Source organism: Chrysochloris asiatica, unplaced genomic scaffold (genome assembly GCF_000296735.1).
Source record: "Chrysochloris asiatica unplaced genomic scaffold, ChrAsi1.0 scaffold00353, whole genome shotgun sequence".
NCBI classification, from domain to species: Eukaryota; Metazoa; Chordata; class Mammalia; order Afrosoricida; family Chrysochloridae; genus Chrysochloris; species Chrysochloris asiatica.
Window position 1 is genome coordinate 2,027,727 of NW_006408871.1, and position 19,486 is coordinate 2,047,212.

The window sequence follows — 19,486 nt, forward strand, 5'->3', positions numbered from 1 at the left end:
TGAGGTTATTGAAAATACCATGGCTTGGGTCAGGTGCACCTTAGTCCTCAAGCTGACATCTTTGCTCTTCAACACTTTAAAAAGGTCTTATGCAATAGATTTGCCTAATGCAATATGTCGTAGGACAGTTTTCTTCTGTCCATAGGGTTGCTAAGCATTCTGGTATGATGTTATAGGATAAACACTGGACTGCTAACCGCAAGGTCCACAGTTCAAACCCACCAGTCCCTCTTTGGAAACCCTATACAAAACTGTTATGAGTCAGAACTGATTCGATGGCACTTAATAATAATAGGGTTGGTATGAGTCAGAATCAATTTGATAGCATTTTGTTTGGTTTATTGGTTTAGAGCCAGTTGGAGATCCTGGGTGGCACTACTAGCTGAAAGGTTTGAGATATGACTCCACTCAGATGCTCCTCAGAGAACAGGTCTGGTGGTCTGCTTTCTTTAGATAGTAGACATTTTTTATATTTGGTGATGGATAAGGCAGTACTGCCACCACTTGTCTGTCTGTCATCCTGTGATGGCTTGCATGTTGCTGGGGGATTCTAGAAGCTATGGCACCAGTATTTAAAATACTAGCAGAGTCACCCATGGTGGACAGGTTTCAGTGGAACTTCTAGACAAAGACAGACTAGGATGAAGGAGAGGTGGACTACTGAATGTTTGGCCAATGAAAACCTTATGAACAACAGTGGAACATTGTTAGATATCATACCAGAAGACAGAAACATTATGAATAACAACAGAACATTGTCAGATACTGTGCCAAAAGATGAGCCCTTAGGTTAAAAGACTCAAAGTACAACTGGGTAAGAGCTTCCTCCTCATAGTTGGCCATAATAATGTGAATGGAATAAAGATTTCCAGACCTTGATTAGCTGATGGGGCACAACTCAAAATAAGGAAAAACGTTGCAAGCATCCATTAATAATTAGAACATTGAATATATAAGTATAGTAAAATTGGAAGTGTTAAAATGAAATGGAACACATAAAGATTGATATCCTAGGTGTTAGTGAACTGAAATGGACTGGGTTGGCCATTTTGAATCTGACAGTCAAATGCTTTACTATGCTTGAAACAATAAATTGAAAAAGAATAGTGTCTCATTCATTGTCAGAAGAACATTTCAAGATCTATTGAAGTACAGTGCTTTCTGTGATGGGACAATATCCATACTTACAAGCAAGACCAGTTAATACCACAATTGCTAAAATTTCTGTACCAACTGCTAAGGCCAGGGATGATGAAACTGAAAGGTTTTACTAACTACTTCAAATGTGTTAACAAGTTATATTGATAATTATGGTTGATTGGAATGCAAAGGTTAGAAACAAACAGAAAGGATCAGTAGCTAGAAAATAATGGCTGTGGTGATAGAAATTATGCTGGAGACTGTGCTAGAAAATTTTGCAAGACTTACAACTTACTCATTGCTAGTACTTTATTGGTGGTAGTGATGTGCCATGGAGTCGGTTCCGACTCATAGTGACCCTGTACAGAGTTTCCAAGGCTATAAATCTTTATGGGAGCAGAAAGCCTCATCTTTCTCACGCGGAACAGCTGGTAGTTTTGAACTGTTGACCTTTAGGTTCGCAGCCCAGTTGATAACCACTACACTACCAGAACTCCTTATTAGACAACATAAAAAGCAACTATACATATGGACTTCGCCAGATAGTGGTGGTTGTGGTTATGTGCCGTGGAGTCAGTTCTGACTCATAGTGACCCTGTACAGGGTTTCTGAGGCTGTAAATCTTTACTGGAGCAGAAAGCCTCATCTCTCTCCCGCAGAACAACTGGTAGTTTCAAACTGTGGACCCTGAGGTAACAGCCCGATTCATAACCACTATGCTACCAGAGCGCCTTGGACTTTACCAGATAGAATCGCAGAAATCAAATTGACTACATCTGTGAAGAAAGATGGTGGAAAAGCTCAATATCATCAACCAAAACAAGGCCAGGAGTGGAATAGATCATCAATTACTCATATGCAGGTTTGGGCTGAAACTGAAGAAAATTAAAACAAGTCCATAAGAGCCAAAATATTACCTTGAATATACTCCACCTGAATCTGGAGACCATCTCAAGAAGAACAGATTTGATGCAGTTGTGGGATGGCATCAAGAACATAACAGGAAGAAAACAAAAGATCATTAAAAGGACAGGAAAGAAAGAAAAGACCAAAATGGATGTCAGAAAGGATTGAAACTTGCTATTAAGTTTAGAGAAACTTACAAATGGAAGAAATGAGCTAAAAGAACTAAACAAGATATAAAAGGGCTGTTCGAGAAGGCAGAAGCAAGTATTATAATGAAATGTGTAAAGATCTGAAATTAGAAAACCAAAAGGGAAGAAGATGTTCATCATTTCTCAAACTAAAAGAGCTGAAGAAAATATTAAACCTCAACTTGTAATTTTGAAGGATTTTTGTGGGCAAATATCAAATGATGCAGAAAACATCAAAAGAAGATGGAAGAAATACACAATCACTGTACCAAAAAGAAACAGTCGATGTTCAGTCATTTCAAGAGGTTGCATATTGTCAAGAACCAGAGGCACTCAAGGAAGACGTCTAAGCTGAATTGACAAAAAAACAAAAACAAAAAACAACCTAGGCTCCAGGAATTGACAGAATGCAAATTTAAATCTTTGAACAAACTGATGCACTACTGGAGGCACACACTTATCTATGCCAAGAAATTTGGAAGATAACTACTGGGCCAACTGATTGGAAGAGATCCGTATTTGTATCCATTCCAAAGAGAGGTGACCCAACAGAATGTTCAAATAGCAAAAAAGTTAGACAACCTGAATGCTCATCAGTGGAAGAATGGATAAACTTTTGGTACACACATACCAAAGTTAGTCCTCATTGGGATACTATGCAATATTGAAAAATAATGATGAAACTGCAAAACCCCTCATGACATGGATGAGCCTGGATGGCATTATGCTGAGTGAAATTCGTCAATCACAGAAAGACAAATATTGCATGAAATCATTATGCAATATTTATGTTATGACTTCTATGTCAAAACATTTTCACACTAAAAAAAAAAAAAAATTTTTGTGGTTACAGGGCCAGGGGAAGAAGAGGGGTAATTCAATTACTTTTGTTGTTGTTAAGTGCTGTCGAGTCGATCCCGACCTATAGCGAACTTGTGTAGGGTTTCCGAGGAGCAGCTGGTGAGCTTGAACCGCCAACCTTGCAGTTCAAATGGCTTTGCAGTCTGGCGCATTAACCCACAGCGCTACACCAGGACTCCAATTCAATGACTAAAGAGTTGTTAAGTGCCTTTGTGTCTGTCCTGACTGCTAGTAACTTTGTCTAGAGTTTTCGAGGAGCGGATGGTGGGTTAACCTTGTGGTTAACAGTCCAGTGCTTATCCTACAGCACCACTCAGGATTTTGACAACAGGGTTGGTCATGTTAATGTGGGTGTCTGAGGTAGGTCATGTTAATGTGGATGTCTGTGAGGTAGGCAGAAGAATGATGAAGGCAGGAGAATACATGGGGAGAAATGGAAGAGCTAAAGGCAACAGAGATAAATACTGTTGTACTCATTGTTGTTAAGTGCCATTGAGTCGGTTCCAACCCATAGCAATCCTGTATAAGGTTTCCAAGGAGCTGCTGGTGAACTAGAACTGCCAACATTACAGTTCAAACTGACTTTGCAATCCAGTGCATTAACCCCCAGCACCACACCAGGACTCCATAATCCTGCAATAATGGTGATACTGGTAGCGTAGTGGTTACAAATCGGGCTGCTAACCTCAAGGTCGGCAGTTCAAAACTACCAGCCGTTCCACAGGAGAAAGATGAGGCTTTCTGCTCCCTTAAAGATTTACAGCCTTGGAAATCCTGTGCAGGGTCACTATGAGTCAGAACCAACTCCATGGTACTTAACAACAACAACAGATGTAGCACTGCGGGTTAATGTTCTGGACTGCAAGGTTGGCTTGAACTGCAAGGTTAGCAGTTCAAGCTCACCAGCAGCTCCTCAACAACCCTATACAGGGTCGCTATTGGTCAGATCCTACCAAGGACACTTAACAACAACACAGGTAGGTACATGGATCCATACATAGTCTGAATGGGTGTGGAGGGGGAATGAGAGTATACCCACAAATGTATAAATGTTTGACAGGATATTTGCTACTGCAAACATATCCGTGAATGTGTTCGTGTGCTCAGATGGAACAATTATGAAAACTTCTTAGAAATTGCCAAACACCTTGAGGGGATGAGTTGCTGGATGTAAGGGCTTGTAACCGTAGTGTCTGGGAACACCATGTTCAGGTAGCATAACATAGCCCACAAAGCAATGTCCTACACTCTAGTTTGGTCAGATCAACTCGGATCTTAAATGTTCATGAGTGGTCATCTGAGTAAGGTCTCTGGAGGAAAGAAAAGTGATGGAAATGGAAGAGTTTTGGGAGGAATTAGTCCAATGGCCTAGTGGACCATGTGAACATCAGCCTCCACGACCCTGAGATCAGAAGAATTAGATGGTGCTTGGCACCACTACCAACTGCTCTGAAAGGGATCGCATTATAAGGTCTTGGATAGAGTGGGAGAAAATGTGAAATAAAACTGAAAATGATAAAAAAGACCAGTCTTACTGGTCAGACAGACTGGTGGAACCCGAGAGACCCTTAGATAATTAACGGTGTTACTTATCTAATGTTAATTATAACAGAAATACCATAAGTGGATGACTTTAACAACCAGGAATTTATTCTCAAGGTTAAAATGCTAGAAGTCCAAATTCAGAGTGTCTTCTCTTGGGGATGGCTTTTTCTTTGATGGCTCTGGGGAAAGGTCCTTATCGCCTTTCAGAATCTGTAGCCCTGGTCTTCCTTGGAGATCTCCGTACACCTTGGTATCAACCTTCCCCTGGATCCAGGATCTTTTTAGTGCAGGGACCACAAGTCCAAAGGACACACTCCACTCCTGGATCTTCTGTCTTGGTGATAATAGGTCCCTCTTTCTCTGCTCAGGTTTTTCTCTTTTTATCTCTTATAAGATAAAAGGTGTTGCATGCCACACTCATGGGAATCTCCTATAAACTGGCAATGTCCGCAGTTCAAACCCACTAGTCACTCTTGGAAACTATACAGGTTTGCTATGAGTTGGAACCAACTTGACAGCATTTAATAACAACATTCCATCATTATGGGGAGGGAATAACTACATTTCAACTGCCAAACTATTGAGAATTGAATCCTGGTCCAAGTTGACATAAAACCTTAACTATAAAGTCAAGTTGTACTTATGGAACTGATTTCACCCTAAGCTGAAAATTACATAGGGGCACAACAATATTAGTGGGGTATGTACACCACAGAATGGTCAACCATTCAAGATCAAAGGGACAGCATTTATATAAGGATAAAATTCAAAAGGGCAGGGAAAGGAGGAGGAATAAAAACAAACAGGACTTGAGATGATGGGATCTTACAATTCGTTTAATGGGAAACAGATGATCTGCTTTGTAAAGCTTCACTTGGTTCACTATAAAAATATTTCTTTAAAGAGTTTTGAAAAATTTATATTTTAATTCAGTTTTTCCATGAACTTTTTGAAGGCCCCTTGTACAACTGTGTTGTTAAGTGCTAACAGGTTGGTTCTGACTCAAAGCAACCCTGTATAAGGTTTCTGAGGAATGGCTGGTGAACTTGAGCACCGACCTTGCTGTTCAAACCAACCTTTCAGTTCAGCTTCTCCACACCAGGACTCCTGTATATAAGCATAATGCTGGCACGGGTTTGGAGAGACTGGGACTCTCCTACAATACTGATGGGACTGTAAACTGGTTCGACCATTCTGGAAAACTGTATGGTGCTTCCTCAGAAAGTTGGAACCTTATGAACTAGCAGTCCCTCTACCCAGTATAGTAGCCACAAGAAATAAGTCATAACACATGTAGAAATATGCACATTGATATTCATCATAGTACTAGTCACAATAGCCAGAAGATGGAGCTAGCGTAAGTGCCCATCAATGGGAGAATGGATACACACACAATGGAATACTATACAACATTGGCACATGCACACAATGAAATACTGTGCAACCTTGAAAAATAACAATGAATCTATGAAACACACCTTAACACGAATGAACCTGGAGAGCATTATATGCTGAGTGAAATTGGTCAATCAATAAAGGACAGATATTATATAAGACCGTTATTATAAAAACTTACTAAAAGTTTTCTTACTAAAAGAAATATTCTTAAATGGTTACCAGGCATGGGAGGATGGGGAAGGGAATTCACTGCTAGAAGGTAGACACATGATAGCTTGGGTGATGGGGAGGGCAATACAAGAAGTTAACAGAAGAATGATGAAGATAGGTGAAGAGACATGCTTGGGCTAAAGGGGATAGAGGTAGGTAGTGATATATACACAACCTTGTAACAACAGTGTTCTGTGCATAGATACATGGATTGAGACATAGGCTGAATGAGTAAGGAAGAGTGGAATATATATTTATATATCCTACAAAAACATTGAAAGATATTTATACATGAATATGTACCTTTCCTGCAAACACGACTATGAATGTGGTGGAGCATACAGCAGGCAAAATGATGAAAACTTTTTAAGAATTATAAACATCTTAAGTTGTTGGGTCTGGGAGCTCAGGGCTGGGGTCTCGGGACACCATGATCAACTGGTATTACGTAGTTCACAAAGACAGTGTTATTTATCCTACTTTGATGAGTAGCATCTGCAGTCTAGAAAGCTCATGAGTGACTGTCTTAAGGTTCACTGAGTGGTCTCTCTGTGTGCAGAAAGAAGAGTGATAACAATTGAAGAGGTCTGGAATAACTTAATCCAGTGGACTAATGGACCATTTGAACATCAGTCTCCATGATTCTGAGATCAGAAGAATTAGATGGTCCTCAGCTACTACTACCAACTACTCTGAAAGGGATCACATTAGAGGGTTCCAGACAGAGTGAGAGAAAACGTGAAACAAAGCTCAATTATTTAATTTAGAAAACATTTTAAAAAAGGAAACTGGAGGAACATGAGACAGTTGCCTTCGACTACCCTTCAGGTCTGTAAAGGAACTCACTCTTATGGCCCCAACTTTCAGCTAAGCAGTAGATTTATAGAGGGAGAGGACAACATTAGTAAGGTATGCTCATCATTGAAAGTTCAATCATTCAAAATCAAAAGGGCAACATTTTCCTAAAGACAAAGTCGAGAAGGGATGGGAAGGTGAGTGGAATGCTAACAGGAAATGCATGGAGAAAGTGGAATAACTGTTGTTGCTTGGAGGGGATTATAATCATTGAGATGAAATAGTGTATGATTTGAATGTAAAGCTGATGATCTTATCTGTAAACCTTCACTCAATTCACAAGAACTTTACATCAGGATTAGAGGAAGACTTAGTAGCAACCTGCAATATACAAATGATACTACCTTCCTTGCTTGCTGAAAGTAAATAGACTTAAAATACATACTGATGATGATCAAAGCCCATATGGCTTTCAGTATGGATTGTACCTCAATGTAAAGAAAACAGAAATCCTCACAACTTGACCAATGGATAACATGATCAATGGAAAAGAGATTGAAGTTGTCAAAGACTTCATTTTGCTTGGATCCATAATCAATATTCCTGGAAGCAGCAGTCAAGAAATCAAATGATGTATTGCACTAGGCAAGTCTGCTTAACAGAACTAAGGTGCACCTGACCCAAGCCATGGTATTTTAAATTGCCCTATATGCTTGTGAAAGTTAGACAGTGAGTAAGGAAGACATTAGAAGAATCGATACATTAAATTAAGGTTTTCAAGAAGAATATTGAAGGTATACTGAACTGCCAGAAGAACAAACGGTCTGTGTTGGAAGATGTACAACCAGAATGCGCCTTAGAAGAGAGGATGAAGAGACTTTCTCTTCATCAATGAGTATTTCAGAAATGCTGTCAAGAGTGCCCAGTCCATGCATAAGGACATTATGCTTGGTAACGTGAAAGGTCAGTGAAAAAGAGGAAGACCCCCAATGAGATGGATTGGCACTATGGCAGCAGCAAGAGGCTCAAGCATACCTAAAATTGAGAATGGTGCAGGGCCATCTCATGTTTCATTCTGTTTTGCATATTGTCTCTGAGTTGGAATCGATTTGCTGACACCAACATTAACAACAGGTGCTGGTTACCATACCAAATGCCAGGAATGAGTTATTATTATCTGCGTAGATATCTCAATCTGTGCCTTCTTAAAGTTTCTGTTAGTGGGAAAGATTCTCAGAAAATAAATAGAAAGTAACATAATTTCAAATGCTAATATGGGCTAAAAAGGAATTGATAAAGAGACTAAGATATATATAGAAAACTATATGTATATTAGTGTGAACAGGTAAAGTTTCTGAGGAAGTTATGTTTTAACTAAGGGCTGAAGGGGAGAAAGAGCCAGTCCTAAATATACAGAAGCCTTGAAGCACGAAAAGTGTTTGGCATACCCAGAAAACTGAAAACAAGACCCAGAGTGGCTTGAGCTTAGTAAGCAAAGATAATGATGCAGAACTAGATAAGAGAAATAAATAGAAAGTGGTGGTGGTAGTGGTGTGCTGTGCATTTGGTTTGGACTCATAGGGACCCTGCATAGGGTTTCCGAGGCTGTAAATCTTTACAGGAGCAGAAAGCCTCATCTTTCTCCTGAGGAATGGCTGATAGTTTCAAACTGCTGACTTTAAGGTTAGCAGCCTGATTTGTAACCACAGTTCGAAACTGCCAGTTGTTCTGCGGGAGAAAGATGAGGCTTTCTGCTCTTGCAAAGATTTACAGCCTCGGAAACCCTGTACAGAGGCACTATAAGTCGGAATCGACTCCATGGTCCTTAACAACAACAACATACATGTAACTGGAGTCCTGATGTGATGCTGAAGGATAAACTGTGGATTGCTAACCACAAGGATGGCAGTTAAAACCCACCAGCCATGCCTAATAAATCCTATATTGTTAACTCTAGTGGTGGTTCCAACTCATAGTGACCCTGTATAGGGTTTCCAAGGAGCCAGTGGTGAGTTTGAACCAACAACCCTGCAGTTAGTCAAGTACTTATCTTACAAGGCTACACCAGAAGTGCACATCAGAAACCCTATAGAGGATTTCTGTGAGTCATAACCAGCTCAACAATGCTTAATAGCAATAACGTATACATAATTAACCATCTAAGTTAAAATAAAATAAAAAAAATTGTATACTGCAGTGCCCCAGCACCCTCCATTTTAAAGAATTTCAACTTTAAAAGTGTCTTGGGTAGACTTTTGTGAGTGATGATGTATTATTTAAGAGGATTACTTTTACTGTGTGTGAAAATCGGAGTAGCAGTGAAAACAGGAAGACTTGTTGTTAAGTACTGTGGAGTCGGTTCTGACTCATATTGACCCTGCATAGGATTTCCAAGGCTGTAAATCTTTACGGGAGCAGAACGCCTCATTTTTCTCCCGTGGAACCACTGCTAGTTTCAAACTGCTGACCTCAGGGTTCACAGCCCAACTCATAACCACTGTGCTACTCTAAAATGATGATACCTTATACCAGGGCCATGGTAGGACAAATGAAAAGAAGATGGAGAATTCTTGTCTTGCTGAAGAAATACAGGTGATAGCTGTGGAAAAGGAGGAATTAAGTATACTGCCTAGGTTTCTTGACTAACTGATTAATAGTGATTATGGTACAATTGAATGATCTGAGGAAATCTATGGTAGCAGGTAAGAATCTGTCTAAGTCAAGTTAAATTTGAACTACCTGAATCAGCTAAATGAAGATATCAAGGAAATAGTTAAATTTCTGAGTATGAAGCATAAAAGAGAGATCTAGCCTTCAGGTTAAATTTAGGAGTTGTAAGCATGTACATACATTTATATAAAATAAGTATTGGAAGATACCAAAGAAGATAGTGTCTGTAACTTGTGGTAGAAAGGCCACTTTGAAAAAATATGGAACTTGCAAAAACTATAAAGGAAAAGAATGATCATTTTGACTTAAAAATATTGTATATAACAAAAGATCAGGAGCTCTGGTAGCATAGTGGTTACGAATTGGGATCCTAACCTCAAGGTCAGCAGTTCGAAACTACCAGCGGTTCCGTGGGAGAAAGATGTGGCGTTCTGCTCCCGTAAAGATTTACAGCCTCGGAAACCCTGTGCAGGGTCACTATGAGTCAGAACCGACTCCACAGTACTTAACAACAACAACATAACAAAAGATAGGGTCAACAAAGTTAAAAGACACAAATGGTAAGATAATATTTGTAAAATATTGGCAAATTATTGTGAAGAAACAATGTGTACATAAAAAGAAAAAGATAATCTAATTGAAAAATGAGACTTTACGGAAAATAAGGTAAAAATGACCAATAGAAATGAAATGAAATGAGATGGGAAAATGCTAAAACAATACACTTCATGAAATGCCAACTAAAAAAGTGAGGATTAATTCTACTGAAGTAGTCCCAAATGGGAACAACATGCTCAGCACTTCTCAAGCTGAAAGAACTGAGGAAAAAAAATTCAAGCCTCGACTTTAATGAATTCTTTGAGCAAAATATTGAATGATGCAGAAAGCAACAAAAGATGATGGAAAGAATATATACAGTCACTGTACCAAAAAAAAATGGTTGAAGTTCAGCGATTTTAAGAGGTATTAGATGAGCAATAGCCAATGATATTGAAAGGGGGGAAAAAAGTTCAAGGTGCACTGAAAGCATTGGTAAAGAACAAGACTCTGGGAATTGATGGAATACGAATTGAAATCTTTCAACAAACAGAGGCAACACTGAAGGCATTCACCTATGCCAGGAAATTTGGAAGACCTGGCCAACTGATTGGAAAAGATCTGTATTTGTGTACATTCCAAAGAGGTAATCCCATGGAATGCAGTAATCATTGGATAATATCATAATATGTCATTAGTGTCACATGCAAGAAAAATTTACATTGACAAGGAACTGCCAAAAGTTTAAGCTGAATTCAAATGAGGATGTGAAACAGGCAAATCATTGCTGATGTCAGATCAATCTTGGGTGAAAGCAGGGAATACCAGGAAGATATTTACCTGTAATTAATCTATTTATTTATTTATTACTTGTGTTTTATTGACCTTGCAAAGGATTTCGTTTGTGTGAATCATGATAAGCTCTGGACAACATTACAAAAAAGAAGTATTCTGAAACAATTATGTACATGAAGAACTTGCACATAGACCAAGAGGCAGTTGTTCAAACAGAACAAGGGAACACTGAATGGTTTAAAATTAACAAAGATGTGTGTCAGGGTTGTTTTCTTTCACTATACTTATACAGTCTATACACTGAGCAAATAACACAAGAAGCTGAAGTATGTGAAGAAGAAAGTGGTATTAGAATGAGTGGAAGACACATTAACAACCTGCAATACGCAGATGATTCGACTTTGCTGTTGAAAGTGAAGAGGACTTAAAATGCTTAATTGATGAAGATCGAAGACCACAGCCTTCACTAAAGAAAACAAATCTTTAGTGGACCAAGAAATAACATCATGATAAATGGAGAAAAGATTAAAGTTGTCAGTCCAAGACTTCGTTTTGCTTGGATCCACCATTATCACAAATGGAAGCAGCAGTCTGAAAGTTGGGCAGTGAATAAGGAAAGATGAATTTATGCATTTGAGTTGTGGTGTTGGAGAAGAATTTTAAAGGTACCATGGACAGCTGGTGCTATGGGTTAATGCGCCAGACTGCAAAGCCGTTTGAACTACAAGGTCGGTGGTTCAAGCTCACCAGTTGCTCCTTGGAAACTCGCTATGGGTTAGAACCAACTTGACGGCACTTAACAACAACAACAATGGACTTCTAGAAGAAAAAACCAATCTATGTTGGAAGAAGTACAACCAGAATGCTGCTAAGAAGCCAGGATGACCAGACTTTGCCTCTCATAGTTCGGACATATCAGAAGAAACCAGTCCCTGGAAAAGGGCATAATGCTTAGTAAAGTGGAGGGGTTGGTACAGTGGCAGCATCAGTGGGCTCAAGCATAGGAGCAGTTGTGAGGCTGGTGCAGGACTGGGTGGTGTTTCATTCTGTTCAATGGCACATGGCAACCTAACAACAAAGGAGTTCTGGTATGGTTAGCCCTGTACTGCTAACCACAAGGTCAGTGGTTCAAACCTACCAGCTGCTCCTCGGAAACCCTACTACATGTGGTCACTATGAATCAGAACTGACTCAATGGCACTTGACTGAAAAAAAAAAAATGTTAAAAAGAGTGTACATGAAAAATCCAGCCTTCTGGAGTGCAATTTGGCAAGGGTGAAAATACTGCATGTTTGTATCCTTCAAAGTAGTGGGTCTGTTTCTTGAATATACCATAAGGAAATACCGTATGCATATGCAAAAGAAAATAAGCATGAAGAAAGACATTTATTGCTAAGTATTTTTATAATCTTAAAATATAAAAATAATCTAAATGTTCAGCCATTAGTAAAATGAAAAAATGAAGGTATGTGTACTGTCATAAATATCTTAATTGTTATATAGTCGAAAAAATGAAATTATTTTCATTTTTTATATTAGTTAGTTGCCATCCAGCCAGTTCTGACTCACAGCAGCCTTATGCTCAACTTAAGAAAACTCTGCCACTCGTGCACCATCCTCACAATCGTTTTTAAACTTGAGCCCACAGCTACTGCCACTGTACCAATCTATCTATCTCCTTGGAGGTCTTCATCTTTTTCAGTGACCCTCCACTTTACCAAGCAGGATGCCCTTCTTCAGGGACTGGGGCCTTCTGAAATATGTCTGACATATGACAAACTAAGTTTGCTTATCTTGGCTTCTAAGGAGCATTCTGGCTATATTTCTTCCAACACAGAACAGATAGGTTTGTTCTTCTAGTAGACTTTGTTACTTTTAATTTTTCCAACACTATAACGTAACAGCATCAATTCTTCTATGGTCTTCCTTATTCACTGTCCAGTTTTCACATTTATATGTTGTGCTGTCAAGTCTGTTCCAACTCATAGTCTGTATGGCATTTCCAAGGAGCAGCTGATGAGTTTGAACCAGTGACCTTGCAGTTCGCACCAACTTTGTAGTCCAGTGCATTATCATGCAGTGCCACATCAGGACTCCTGAATTTGAAGCTACTGAAAGAAAATACCATGGCTTGGATCAGGTGCCCTTTAGTCCTCAGACTGACATCTTTGCTCTTGAACACTTTAACGAGATCTTGCAAATCCAGAACGTATAAGGAATTGTCCCAACTCAACACTAAGAAAACTAACAGCCCAGTCAGAAACGGGCAGAAGACTTAAACAGACCTTTTACCAAAGAGGACATACTCATGGTAGAAATACACATAAAAGGGCATGTTTGATCTTCAGTCATTGGGGTCAGACCTCCTTACAGTCATCTCATGATTGTAGATCTAGGTGTTTCTTCAAAAATTTCCATCAATTAAAAGCATGGTTATTGGTGATCCAATCCCAAAGATGCTTTGCTATTTAGGTAATATTAGGACATTGGTTATATGTTAAGGGATCATTTTAATCATATTTTCCAGTTACTTCCATAAAAGGTTTCTAGCAGGTGGGGCGATGACCCTAGGTCAGCAGTGACTGCAGCCTTACCCAAACACAGAATGAATTTAAGGAACAGGAATGTACAGTGCACAAGCTACCGGCCCCTGGCAGTCACCCCAGTACAGAAAATTAAGTGTTCTTTTATAAGTTTGGATTCCTGTGAATGGCGTTTTCTAACGTGAAGAAGGAGCCTGTATTCCTCTTCCTTGATACCTACTAGTCATTTGCTGTACAGCCGACTGGGACAGTCCATGAAAGACTGTCCCTAAACCTTCATCATTTCTCTCCAGAGCAAACAGGAGCTAGGTGATGTCAGCATATTTTGGTTTTGAGTTAGACAAATCTTGAATTATTCCACCTGAGATGCCCTCCCACCCCACCCTTCCAATGCATTATTGTGATCATCTTGAAGCTGTGTATGTGTACTGTGAATAATAGGATCCATGTGTCTTGTGTCCAGACTTCTGATATCAGGTTTTTTAAGAGCTTTCTCTTACACATAGCAACGTATCAGGTGATGTTAGCCTTTTAGCAAATTACATCTCATCACAGCTGCTCTATCCATTCTGCTTCCTGCCTCTTCAGTGTCTGGTCAGTGGGAGCCTAAAGATTCTAGGGAGTGGATGTACACATTCTTTATATAGTTCTGTTCTTGCACTTAACAACAATCTGATGCTAGGTTCGGGCTTTGGCTTCCCAGGGCAGCGGCTGACTTCTCAGACCTGTTTAGCTGTGGGGTTCAGCTGGGGAGTGCTCTTCCTGAAGAGATTTTCTTGGGGGAATTGCCCAAGGCTCTTAGCCTGTGGCCTACCATGGGGAAGGTACACAGATTTCATGCTCTCAAGACATCCTCCTGCATGACTAATAAAATGAATAGTGTCTATTGGAGTGCAAAAAAGAGATCTTGTGCAGCAAATTTGCCTAATGCAATATGTCATTTAATTTCTTGACTGTCGCTTCCATGAGAGTTGATAGTGAAGCAAAATGATGTCTTTTCTCCATTTATCATGATATTAATTGGTCCAGTTGTAAAGATATTTGTTTTTTTTACACTGAGGTACAATCCATACCAAAAGCTGTAGTATGTGATCTTCATCAGTAAATATTTTAAGTCCTCTTCACTTTAACAAACAAGGTCGTATCACCTGTATATCACAGGTTGTTAATGAGTCTTCTTCTAATCCTGATGCCACATTTCTTCTTCATATAATCCAGTATCCTGGACTATTTGCTCAGAATAGATTGAATACGTATGGTAAAAGAATACAACCCTGGCACATACCTTTCCTAATTTTAAGCCATTCATGTTCCCTTGTTCTATTTGTCTATGTATGTCCTGTTGGTCTATGTACAGGTTCCTCATGAGCACAGTTAAACATTCCAGAGTACTTTTTTTTTTGCAATGTTATCCATAGTTTATCATAATCCACATAGTCAAAATTCTTCGCATAGTCAATAAAACACAGGTAAATATCTTCCTGGTATTCTCTGCTTTCATCCAAGACCGATCTAATACTAGCAATGAGGGTCCCTCTTTCCTTGTCCTCATCTGAATCTGGTTTGAACCTCTGGTAGTTCCCTCTCAATCTACTGTTGCTGCTATTTTTTAAATTATCTTTAGCAAAACTGCTTCAATGCAATATTAATGATATTATCCAATGATGTCCACATTCCTTTGGTCACCTCTCTTTGGAATGGGCACAAATAAAGATATCTTCCAATCAGTTGGCCAGGTAGTTGTTCTCCAAATTTCTTGGCAGAGATGAGTGATTGCCTCCAGTGCTGTGTCAGTTTGTTCAAACCCAACAGCCTCTTTAAGGGAGAAAGATGAAGATGTATGCTACTGTAAAGACTGACAGTCTTGAAAACCCTGTGTTATTGTTAAGTGCTATCAAGTGGTTTCCAACTCATAACGACCCTGTTTAGGGTTTCCTTTAGAGCAGATGATAAATTTAAACTGACTACTTTGAGATTAGTAATCCATGCCTATACTCCTGAAAACCCCAGGTAGCAGTTTTATTCTGTGCTATAGAGTCACTAATGATACTGTAAGGTAGGCACTTGTCTGCTGACTGCAAGATTGGTGGTTCACACCCACTAGCCACTCCTTGGAAACCATGTACATGGTTGCTATGAGTTGGAATCAGTTATTGGGTTTGGGATTGATTTGGGTTTAAAAATACATTTATGAGTTGCTTATGGAGCTACAAGTAATTCTTTTGTTATGGATTTCTGATTAACCTCATTATCCTAACCACTCCCAAGCACTAATAAGTATTATTGAAATATTAATTAAAATATTGAAATTTTATCTGTTAGAAAGGGAGAGGTTTAAAAAAATAAAGGTACCTAGCTGTATTAAGGAGTCCTGGTGTGGTGCTGTGAGTTAATGTGTCACACTGCAAAGCCGTTTGAACTACAAGGTCAGTGGTTCAAGCTCACCAGTCACTCCTTGGAAACCCTGTACAGGGTCACTATGGGTCGGAACCGACTCGACGGCACTTAACAACAACAACAGCTGTATTAAAGGGAATTAGAAAAAATTTTGTGAAATAGTTGTTAGGTGCAGTTGAGTTAGTTCGACTCATAGTGACCCTGTGCAGTAAACAATATGAAACACTCCCTGGTCCAGGACCATCCTCACCGTCATTGCTACACTTGAGCCCTCTGCTGCTACCGCTGTGCCAATCCATCTTGTTGGGAGTCTTCCTCTTGTTCACTGCCCATTCACTTTACCAAGCATGATGTTCTTCTCCAGGAATTGGTCCCTCATGATAATATGTCTGGAAAGGCTTCTAAGGCGCATTCTGCCTGTACTTCGTTCTTCTGGCAGTCCATGGTACTTTTAATAATCTCTAACACCTTAATTCAAATGCATCAATTCTTCTATGGTATTCTTTATTCATTGTCCAACTTTCACATGCATATGAGGCTATTGAAAATATGGTTTGGGCCATGCATACCCTAGTCCTCAAACTGACATCATTTTAGTTTTGAAATTATCAGGGTAGTATTTTTGTTAATAAGCTGAGCTGTAGCCAGTATTCAGATGTATTACTGTGACTTTTGTACCAGGGTTTCATAATGAATTTAATACACATAATGCAATGTAATGTTCCAGGTTTTAAAATAATTATGTTTTATTTTTTTGTATCCTGACAGCTCGACTCTTCATGCATCAGATCATCACAGGAATGTTGTATCTTCATTCTCATGGTATATTACATCGGGACCTCACACTTTCTAACCTCTTACTTACACGTAATATGAATGTCAAGATTGCTGATTTTGGTCTAGCAACTCAATTGAAAATGCCACATGAAAAGCATTATACATTATGTGGAACTCCTAATTATATTTCACCAGAAATTGCAACTCGAAGTGCACATGGACTTGAATCTGATGTTTGGTCCTTGGGCTGTATGTTTTATACATTACTTATTGGGCGACCACCGTTTGACACAGATACAGTCAAGAACACTTTAAATAAAGTAGTATTGGCAGACTATGAAATGCCTCTGTTTTTGTCAAGAGAGGCCAAGGACCTTATTCACCAGTTACTTCGTAGGAATCCAGCAGACCGTTTAAGTCTGTCTTCAGTGTTAGACCATCCTTTTATGTCCCGAAATTCTTCAACAAAAAGTAAAGATTTGGGAACTGTTGAAGACTCTATTGATAGTGGACATGCCACAATTTCTACTGCAATTACAGCTTCTTCTAGTTCCAGTATAAGTGGTAGTTTGTTTGATAGGAGAAGACTTTTGATTGGACAGCCACTCCCAAATAAAATGACTCTATTTCCAAAGAATAAAAATTCAAGTGATTTTTCTACTTCAGGAGATGGAAGTAGTTTTTATACTCAGTGGGGAAACCAAGAGCAAGAAACTACTAATAGTGGAAGGGGACGAGTAATCCAAGATGCAGAAGAAAGGCCACATTCTCGATACCTTCGTAGAGCCCATTCCTCTGATAGATCTGGCACTTCCAATAATCAGTCTCGTCCAAAAACGTATGCAATGGAACGATGTCATTCAGCAGAAATGCTTTCAAGGTCTAAAAGATCAGGAGTGGATATAAATGAAGGAAGAAACTCACCTATAAACAGCAATGCCAACATTTTTCACTTCTTTAAAGAAAAGACATCTGATAGTTCTGGATCTTTTGAAAGACCTGAAAATGATCAAGCACTGTAAGAATAATTTTATTCAAAACTTTTAATTTTGGCAAATATTCATAGCACAAATATGAAGCTTCTAACTAAGCAGGTTTACTAGGGTAATAAATGCCTATTCTTTTTAACACTCTTGAATGCTCCTGGGGTAATTCTCAAATATGATTCCCTATTTCTTATTTCTTATTAAGGGGAAGATCAAAATGATCATTTTTAAGTTTTCAATTGTGGTTGGAAATCTTTTTAAAAAAGATGTCTATATATTCTTGAGTATAGCGTATTTAATACTTGGAAATATTTAGTTTCCTCTTCTACACAGAGAAAGAAAGAATTTTCAGTTCAAATCAGAAGAAAGCTCCTTTTTAAAATGTTTTATTTTTCAAAGTTAACCTGATACATTTTTATTAATTGATGGAATTTGTTATTTTGCATGTTTAGCTCCAATCATCTTTGTCCAAGAAAAACTCCTTTTCCATTTTCAGACAAGACATCTCATACTGAGGTGATGCAACAGTGGTTTGGGAATCTACAACTGAATGGTGAGATTATAATTGAACATTTAAGTGAAAAATTAATGACTTGGACAGTTACCAAGTTCTGTATCTTTCTAAAGAAAATAATGCATTTTCAATAATCATGTAAAGTAACATGATATATAATAATAACTGTTAACACATTTTGATTAAGTCAGCTGCTATTAATGCTTAAATGTATTATTAACTTATTAAATACTGATAAAAAGTATAGAAGATATTATCATTCTCATTTTTATAGTTGAGGAAATATTGGTACACAGGGTAATTTGCCCAAACCATGAGGTACATGAGCCAGGGTTCCAGTCCATGCAATCTGGCTCAGTCTTTTTATTCTCTGTTCTTCGATATCCACTCTATGATAAGCACCTATCCAACAATGCCTATAAAATGATCGAGAGATACTTAATCTTATTTTTTTAAGTAGAAGCAGATACGGTATCATGGTTTATTAATAGTACCTCACATATGCTGAAGCACACTGCTACTAAACCCTAAACATCTTTAAATAGCTCTCATCTAAGTTATTTTGGTTTTGGATATAAAATTTGAAGGCTTAGCATTTCTCATTCATGAACATGACAGTCACAGAAGGTGGGCTGGAAACTAATGAAGGAAAAAAGGAGAGAACATGAAAAAGAAGCATATGGATAGGAGGAGGTAATTTTTTACTAAGTGTTATGTTACCTCATAAACAAAGACTATATATACAATATGGTGTAATTTAAGCTTGTTATATCATCCCAAGAGTCTATACTTATTTTCTGTCTAGTATATATTATTTTTCAGGAGCCCAAAAGGGAATTAGTCTTGTCAAATGTGATTGTTGGTGTTAGTAATTTAAGTCTGGATTTTTTGTTTTTTGTAAACAATAAAATTGTCATGGAATAAACCTTGCACTTAACCTTCTGTTATGTTTACAGATGCCTTATGTGATAACATGGAGGTGCCTGAGACAGAAAAATAGCTTTGTTTGTAATTATCTAGTATTACTACTGTACCTTCAGAGTATGTTGTTGTTGTTAAGTACCATGGAGTTGGTTCCGATTCATAGTGACCCTGCACAGGGTTTCCGAGGCTGTAAGTCTTTACAGGAGCAGAAAGCCTCATTTTTCTCCCACGGAATGGCTGGTAGTTTCGAACTGCCAGCCTTGAGGTTAGAAACCCGATTCGTAACCACTACGCTACCAG

At 38.6% G+C, this 19,486-nt stretch overlaps 1 protein-coding gene across 2 annotated transcripts in view; it reads left to right on the forward strand.

The window, feature by feature from the left end:
• PLK4 (polo-like kinase 4) overlaps positions 1-19,486 on the forward strand; it is a 58,581-nt gene that overhangs the window by 17,158 nt on the left and 21,937 nt on the right. For both annotated transcript variants that reach the window (XM_006876100.1, XM_006876101.1), the window contains 2 exons: positions 16,754-17,780; positions 18,201-18,301. In XM_006876100.1, coding sequence (XP_006876162.1) covers positions 16,754-17,780; positions 18,201-18,301 — 1,128 coding nt within the window. The remainder of the gene's footprint in view (positions 1-16,753; positions 17,781-18,200; positions 18,302-19,486) is intronic.